At 36.8% G+C, this 9215-nt stretch overlaps 1 protein-coding gene across 1 annotated transcript; it reads left to right on the top strand.

The window, feature by feature from the left end:
• The first annotated feature begins 3862 nt into the window (after positions 1-3862).
• Positions 3863-5041, top strand: LOC143228543 (uncharacterized). The gene has a single exon (XM_076459786.1). It carries the CDS (start codon positions 4295-4297, stop codon positions 5039-5041), a length of 747 nt encoding a protein of 248 aa, XP_076315901.1. The 5' UTR covers positions 3863-4294.
• The last annotated feature ends 4174 nt before the right edge of the window (positions 5042-9215 follow it).

A 9215-nucleotide genomic window follows, 5' to 3' on the forward strand; every position in this document is an offset into this window, starting at 1 on the left:
CTTTCTTAAAAGTAAGACTGCTGTTTCTCCGGTTCAATCAGTGTAGGTTAGAATAGAATAGCGAAGTACAAATATAAAGGAAATTAGTATCCATACTATGGTTAAACATATTATATATGAAAAATGTTCAACTCAAAAATTAAATATCAACAAATAATTATAGTTATTGAAAAATGTGTGTTATTATAATAACTTAAATAAACTTGATGTACTTTATTGAAACTCAATTTCAGAATCAGTTTCTTTAGACTAACCATACATTTCCTCGATTTAGTAATTTGTGAGCTCCACTTGCCACCGCATTCCGCAATTAAATTAATTTGGTGTAATTGGCAGTAAAATCCAACGACTAGTCTAAGAGCCTGTCAATATATGTTACCAAGGCAACCCACGGAGAACATTGCTTTGTGTCACCTTGTGCAAAGATGTCGACAGCAGTGTCCTTCAATTGTTGTTTAGATCTATTCCCAAGATATCTCGTGTGGAAGGCCTGGCATGGCCAAGCGCATAAGGCGTGCGACTCGTAATCCGAGGGTCGCGAGTTCGCGCCCGCGTCGCGCTAAACATGCTCGTTGGTAAAAGAGTATCCCAAGAGTTGGCGGTGGGTGGTGATGACTAGCTGCCTTTCCTCTAGTCTTACACTGCTAAATTAGGGACGGCTAGCACAGATAGCCCTCGAGTAGCTTTGTGGTGAATTTCGCTGTACCAGCGGGGGGTCGACAGTATTCACATGAGAGTTGTTAGGATGAGATGAAATATTTATCTTATAGGGTAGATTAACAAAAGAAGGGTAAGAGGTGGCATTTTTGATGATTATAAGATTATCCATGGAACTGATAGCAATTCGCTGCGTTGTATTCTGAAGATAATAAAACGAGGTTGAAGAAGACAAGGGTTCTACTTCACATAATGTTATATTTCTAACAATATGATGGGCTTAGAAAATAAGTTGCAGTTAGAAATAGTAGTGCTGTTGAAGTTAGCAATTTACAATTGTTTAAAAGAGAACTTGATAGTTTCATCATTGAAAAATAAAGGGTAGATTTATGCTTTTTAAATCAAAGACAGGTGTGCGTAAACAACTTTAAATCACTAAATAGTCCATTGTTATTCATATTTTTTTGTAAAACGTTCGGGAAAATGTGAATCGTTGCTCGCCAAAGTATTGTATGTTTATACGTGTATATAAAAAAAGTAACAGTTCTAAACTGCCGTTTTATTAAATCATTAATTTGTTTTAGCGCAAACCTACATTAATTCTATCTGCGCCTGTCTAGCATGGGAAATTGAATCCTGGATTTTAGCTTTGTAGTTAGTTGTCTGTTTATTCTTTAGAACAAGCATTATCCGACATTTAGTGTTATAAATCATGGAACTTTGTGTTTGTTTGTTTTGTATTTAAGAACAAAGCTATAGAAAGGGCAATCTGTGCTCTGCCCACTACAGGCATCGAAACCAAGCTTCCAACAACAGAAGTCTACAGACATACCGTTGCTTCCCTGGGGAGCTCAGGTTTACTGATGAGACAAATGGTGGCTTTAATGTATTAGTATATATACTTACAGCTTGAGAAGCTTGAGAATAAATGACCTCGACCAGGGTGGGCGACTCCATGGCCACTGGAAAGCACAAATGTGGCCAGCTTAAGTTTAGAAACAACTTTTCCCATCATTTATTTTATCGCGAACTTGGTAATCAGCAATTGCACTGCCTCCCGTCATCACTAATGTCATGCGCTTCATCACTGACACAGACTCCGCCCATTTTGTAACGTCAGTTTGGTTTAGATGTTTGTTATCGAGTGCGCGTTGTTTTGCATGCACTTGCAAACATATTTTTTATTGTGCAACTTTCAAGTGTTTAAATATAATTTGTTTTAATCCCATAATATGGATAAGTGGATAATTTGAAACCGAAAAATTTCAAATAATGGTCAACACTAAGAAAACAAAGACAATTTAATTGATTCTGGCATTACTGTCGAAAAGAGAATGGCGCGTGACAAGAAAAACGTGAAACAAGAATTGGATGAAAATCGGGAGTTGAAATTTGCAGTGATTGAAGAAAATAATAAGCCAATATGTCTTTTGTGTAACAAAGGTTTTAGGAATAATAAAGCAACACTTTAACAATTTTCACAACGTATTTGAGGTAAAATTTCCAGTTGATAACAAAAATCTTATGAATGAAATTAGCCGTCTGAAAGCGCAACTTTATGAACAAAAGGGAGGCCTAAAGAAATTTTATCATCGATAGAACTTGTTGCTTTAGCTAGCTCTAATATAGATAAGATTCTAGCTCAAAAATTAATCTTTTTCTGATGCTGAACAAGGAAAAATAAATATTATTCTGGTCATTGAAACTTTGTAGGAGAATTATGATTGAAAATAAAAGATGATATTCTTCAAAAAAGTAAATAATGCAATTAAGTCGAAGAACAATTGTCCGCAGAATGCTAGAGTTCGAGAAAGACATAGAAAATCGGTTGCTTGAACAACTAAAAGACAGTATTTTTCTTTAGCAGTAGATAAGTCAAGAGATATTAGTGACACTGCACAGTTGATATTTTGGGTTCGAAATGTAACTTCAAATCTTCAAGTGAGGGAAGAAATGTTTGATATTTGTGTATTACGAAATAGAACATGTGGAAAAAATATCTTTGAAAACATTCTTGAAATGTCAAAAAATTTCAGTCTATATTTTAAACAACTGGTTTCTGTCACAACAGATGGTACTCTCGCCATGACTGGGGCGAAATTAGGATTTGTTTATTTTTTGAAGCAGCATTTAATTGAAAATAATGTGAACTCCACGCTACCATCTTTCCATTGTATTTTGCATCAGGAAAATTTGTATGCTCAGATATCTAAAAGTGATGAATTGAAAACTTTGATGGGTATTGTTGTAAAAATTGTAAATTATATTACAAGTGGAAGCGATCTCATCCATGGACAGTTTGTTGAGTTTTTGACGAAATGCAGTGACGATACTTTCGAGGCCCGGCATGGCCAAGCGTGTTAAGGCGTTCGACTCGTAATCCAAGGGTCGCGGGTTCGAATCCCGACTGCACCAAACATGCTCTCCCTTTCAGCGCTTGGAGCGTTATAATGTGACAGTCAGTGACACTATTCGTTGGTAAAAGAGTAGCCCAATAGCTGGCGGTGAGTGGTGATGACTAGGTTCCTTCCCTCTAATCTTACACTACTAAATTAGGGACGGCTGGCGCAGATAGCCCTCGAACAGCTTTGCGCGAAATTTAAAACAAACAGACTATACTTTTGATGATTTTTTACTGATTTTGCAAATGCAAGATAGTTAAGAAGAGGAAAAGTCTTGGAACGATGTACTTCCTTATTTTCTTAAATAAAATGGTATCTTGTTGAAAAAGGTAAGATTAAAAATTTCTCTGAAATTGGAACTTTGTCATGACAGTGGGATTTGCACTTTTTGTGCGACATGATGGCTCACTTGAATAATTTGAATACGAAGCTTCAGAGAAGAGGTAAAATCATTAGCGAGCAATCGCAGTCTATTCACAAATTTCAATTAAATCTAACCCTTTTTGCGGAACAATTACAAAATAATGATTTGACACATTTTGCAAAGTTGCCCAATCCTGAACTGTTTGTTGATTTATGAATTTCGCGCAAAACTACATGAAAGCTATTGCGCTAGCCGTCCATAATTTAGCAGTATAAGACTAGAGGGAAGGCAGCTCGTCATCACTACCTGTTATGTATGTGACATTATTAGCCAATCAGCACTTAGTACTTTGTATGTGCGAGGCTATTCTAAATAAAGTACAGGAAACTGCGGTACGTCTGAGTTTTGTTGTAACTCAATAACAAGTGTTTTATAAGAACCCAAAGACATAACATGGTTGTCAGAAGTGGAAGTTTTATTTAAATTGAGCCTTAGAAGCGACACACAGTCAAGATAAATACAAACTTTACGTTTACAAACTGTAAATTGACATAATCGTACGAGATACGATTCTCGCGGAAACACACGTGTTCTACCCAGAAAATGGCGGAGGCAAGTTTCAAGCCACCTTTTTTAATGACAAGACGAATGCTAGTGCGGCATGGAAGAATCTCAAACAAGATTTGTGGATTTTCTTCATGGCATCAGGGTTATCAGAGGCAACAGAAGAACGTAAAGTGTCTATATTGTTGTGCACACTCGGGTCGAAATACACGACAGTTTTCGACTGACAGAAGTTCAACAGAACTATAAACATGTAATCAGAGAATTCGACAACTATTTTCAGCCAACCAAGGTAACAAAGTTGTACATGAAAAAGTTTGAGGACCGAAAGCAGCAACCAGGTGAGACTGTGTCCCAGTATATCAGTGCACTTAGAGAGATAGCACAGAACTGTGAGTATGGTGATACTCTCGAACAACAGTTGTGTAAACAAATCAGCGTAGGCGTCAGTGATCGAGCATTAAGAGATAGACTGTGGTCAGAGGATCTGACACTGAAACAGATTACAGAGAAATGTCATCACCATGAACAGAAACTAAAATCACTGAAGGAAATCGAAGGATCCACAAGTACCGTAAGAGATCTAAACTATGTACGTCGAGGTCAAAGCAGAGGTCGTAGTCGCCACAGAAATCAAGGTTCCAGAAACCAGCAAAGACGAGGCACACAGGTCTACAGAGGAGCCACGACACGGAGATCGCCACAAAGCAACTGTACTCGGTGTGGAAAACTACCACATCACAGTCAACAAAGGTGCCCAGCATTAGAGAAAACTTGTAATTATTGTAAATTAAGAGGTCACTTTGCTGTCATGTGTAGAAATAAGAATAGAAATGTACATTTTGTAAACACATGTGATGATAATTTTCAAGATGTCAATGATTATGATGATTGTTATGAAATGTGTAATGTAGAGGAAAGTATGAATTCATTGAATATTTACTCCATTGGTGTAAACAAACCTACTGAGTATTGGTCTGTCATATTAAGTACCCCATATGAACAGGGTAAAGGTGCGCGTCGTGATGAAAATAGACACACAGGCAGAGTGTAATATAAACACTCATTTGAGTAAACAGTCATTTGATCGCATGGCACCTCATGGTTCATTATCTTTGTCTAAGTCACAGGTAACCATAAAAGCATTTGGTAATCATAAGATCACACCTGTTGGAAAAACTACATTTACTATTATTCACAAAAGCAAAATGTATGATATTGATTGTGAAGTTGTTGATGGTGATGTACCTAATCTTCTTGGAGGTGAATCTAGTACTAAGTTTGGGTTAATACAAAAAGTAAATGCAATTAGTACTTATGTACAAGGTAAATACTCGCATGATCGGAGTTCACAACATAGGCTACCTTCAGGTACCGAGATTCCCACTGTTCAAAGCCCCCTCATGAATCAACACAAGTCGCTTCCCTCGATTGATAAATCAAATAAGTGTACTAAAACCCAGACTCAGTCAGACTCGAAGTTCCTAGCCGCCCGGTTCCTAATGTAAACAAAGTGCCACAGAGTATTCAGAAATTTTGCTTCAGTATAAAGACAGATTTCCCACAAAAAGAGTAGGAAAAATACCAGGAAAATGTGCGTTGTCTATTGACCCAGATTACAAAGATGGCCCTGTGTCACAGGCTTCTAGGCCGATTCCTGTAGCAATGAGAGACAGGACCAAAGTACAATTAGACTTTTAGAGTCACAAGGGATCATTTCGAAGTACCAGTTGGTATACCGACAACCGTGGTTTAGTCAACTACATGTTGTACACAAGAAAGACGGAAACTCAGTGAGAATTTGCATTGATCCTAAGTTTCTTAATAATAAAGCACTGAGAGAATACCACCCTATCAATACACTAGAGGATATACTTACCCATTATTAATGGAAGCAAGTATTTTACTGTCCTAGATGCGAACATGGGATACTATCAGCTACAGCTCGAGATGAGAATAGTCAGTTACTCACCGCTTTTAACATCCGTGGGGTTGTTATGTGTACTTATGTTTGCCGATGGGAATTAAGTCGAGGTCCTGAATTGTACCAAAGAGCGATGGAAGAAATATTTCAGGAGCATGATCATGTGAATAATATTTTTGACGATATGCTACTCGATACTGTTACACTACCTGAACATTGTAAAGTGCTTTCACATAACCGCGTTGGAAACCGCTAGACAAAATGATGTGACATTTCGACTATCAAAATGTTTGTTTGGCCAGCCAGAGGTAGACTACACAGGTCATGTGATCACGAAGCAACGGCATCAAAGTTTCTGATGAAAAGTGCGTGCAATACATGAAATGCATACTCCAACCAATCACCAAGTAAGTAAGAACACTGCTCGGAATGGCTACGTGCCTGTCCAAATACATACCTGATTATTCTGATTTAACTGAACCTCTATGAGAAGTAGTCAAGAAGAAGACAGAAGTGCATGGATTCTATTTTGATGTACCACAGCAGGAGGCATTTTCAAAGCTCAAGACTACTCTCAGCCAAGCTCCAGTTCTGAGATATGCACTTAATGAACCGTTGACATTGTCATGTGACGCATCACAAGGTGGACTAGGTGTTGTGATATTACAAAACAATCAACCAGTTGTCTGTGCATCTAAAACACTAACACAAACAGAAAGAGCGTATGCACAAATAGAGAAAGAACTATTAGCAGTTGTATTTGGTTGCAGAAAATTTCATCACTTGTTATATGGCGAAATGATATCACAGTGGATACAGATCATTTGCCATTGGTCCGTATTCAAGACAAACCATTGGGACAAGTTCTGCTTCGACTACAGTAAATGCTTTTAAAACTACAGCCATACAACATCAGATTAGTCGGAAAACCAGGTAAAGACATACCTATCGCAGATGCATTGAGCAGATTTCCAGTGAAAGATGAATATCCTGGCCTGGTAGATGATATCGCGAGATTGTCAAGTTTTCACAACTGAAGTCGCAAGTTTGTCTGCATTCACGAAGAAAAGCAACAAGAGCTAAAGATCGCGACAGAAAATGATACAGAATATCGAATTCTCAAAGAACAGATTGTGAAAGGATGGCCCCCGATCGAGACGCAGGTACCACCAGGAGCAAGGCCATATTGGGATTTCTGAGAAGAGCTGACAGTATATGATGGTATATTATTCAGGAGGAGAAAGAGTCATGGTACCAAGGTCAATGAGACATAACATACTGAAACTCGACATCAAAGCCATCAAAGGAGTTGTGAGATCAAAACAGCTTGCACGACATTTTATTTTGGAAAGGAATGAACAAACAAATCAAGACACTGTCTCAAAATGTACCACATGTCAAACAATGAGAAATGCACAACAAAAGAACCGATGATCAGCACACCTACACCAACATTGCCATGGCAATATGTTTCAACAGACTTATTTGAAAATCACATTATCTAGTAGTAGTTGATCATTACAGTGGATATTTGGAGATCAATGAATATGAAAAGAGATCACATCTGAACAAACAGTTCAGAAGTTGAAAAACTTTCACACACATGGCATACCTCAGATTGTGTATTCAGACAATGGTCCACAGTATGATGCTAAAGAGTTTAAAGATTTCAGTCAGATCTGGGGATTTAAACACCAAACATTCAGTGCCCGATATCCACAAGCAAATGGACTGGCGAACGCAGCAGTTCAGACAGCGAAAAGACTTGTTATAAAATCTCTGAAAATCAGACCTGCCTTTAGTATTGTTAGACTACTGAAATACACCAAAAGATGTAAAATTGGATCACCAGTGCAAAGATGCATGAGTCGAGAACCAGAACGAGGTTACCGACAAATGAGAAGTTGCTTATTCCACAAGTGATAAAGTGATAAAGTGCGTCAGAAATCGACATTCAGAAACAGAAAAGTAAATCAAGATATGATCAGAATTCAAAACCACTGCCACCACTGGATCTTGAAAATGTGTAAGATACAGACATGAAAACAAGTGGATGCCAGCTCAGTTATTAGGCAAGCTGAGAAACCCCAAAGCTACATATTACAAACACCAGCAGGCAGGATAATTTGTAGAAATCGTAGACATTTATTGCAAACAAATGAAGATGATGTCTATCACAGTGCTCGACAGAGATATCTTGGAAGAAAATCACAAGATGATTTGATTGCAGAAGAGTCTGTCCCAGAAAATGTACCAAATATCCTAAAACATCCCAAGACAAAATATCTCTCAATCAGGGTCACCCAGAGCTAGCTATATATGTGAATCTCCACAATTGAAACAAAGTATTATACATGCTAAAATAAAAATCAAATGAAAATATTGCTCCTGCTCAAAAGAGTGAAATTGTAACAAGAACAGGTAGAATTTCTATAGCTCCTACAAAACTAAGAGATTTTGTTATGTGAATTGTTAAAATGAGCAAGAATGTTACAAGAAAAATGTACAAATATCTCATAATGCTACATATATTATTTTTTTGTATGCTGACCTAGTGTCGCTAGGCTAACGAGCTGAACTTGTTTTAGTGGACTATATTTTGTAATGGTCTCATTAATTATAATGATATATGATTTTGAAATAAGTTATTAAACTTGTTTTCTTAAAATATAGAACAGTAAATAAATGAAGCAAACAATTATCTCATCTCGCTACATCCTTCATACTCTGTTACTGTTGGACATAAGTTTGCTAAGCCTTCTAAAGTTTTGCATGTAAAGGATGTGAAAATTTTCATAGGTTTTACATACACAGTTGAATAATCAAAAATCATAAGTTAGTGTATTGATACCATAGAATTCCACTTTTGAAATTTGGTAATTGTTGTATTTAAGTCTGAAGAAAACTTTAGATACAACCAAGCTCCTTAATCTTGTTTTGAAAGAATATGGTAGCTTTTATCAGATTAAAATTACTGAGAAAACCACGAGCATGGACATTCTACTCTGTTGTTTAGTTATTCATATTTCTTATATTAAGTGTATGTAAGGGGACCATTTCTAAAATGGAAATATGTGAACAAGGCCAATGTTTGATTCAGTACATAGCCATATCTTGGCAGAATAAAATGAGTTTTTGTTTTATATTCTTCCTTGTCAGTATTCAATGTTGATACTAATTCCTAGTTCACATGAAATAACACTGTATTTTGACATCTAATTCAGCATACACATGACTGAAAAACTGATATTTAAGTGTTCTTTTAATGTTTACTTTAAGAAATTAATTTTTTTAAAATATCAAA

Source organism: Tachypleus tridentatus, chromosome 10 (genome assembly GCF_004210375.1).
Source record: "Tachypleus tridentatus isolate NWPU-2018 chromosome 10, ASM421037v1, whole genome shotgun sequence".
NCBI lineage: Eukaryota > Metazoa > Arthropoda > Merostomata > Xiphosura > Limulidae > Tachypleus > Tachypleus tridentatus.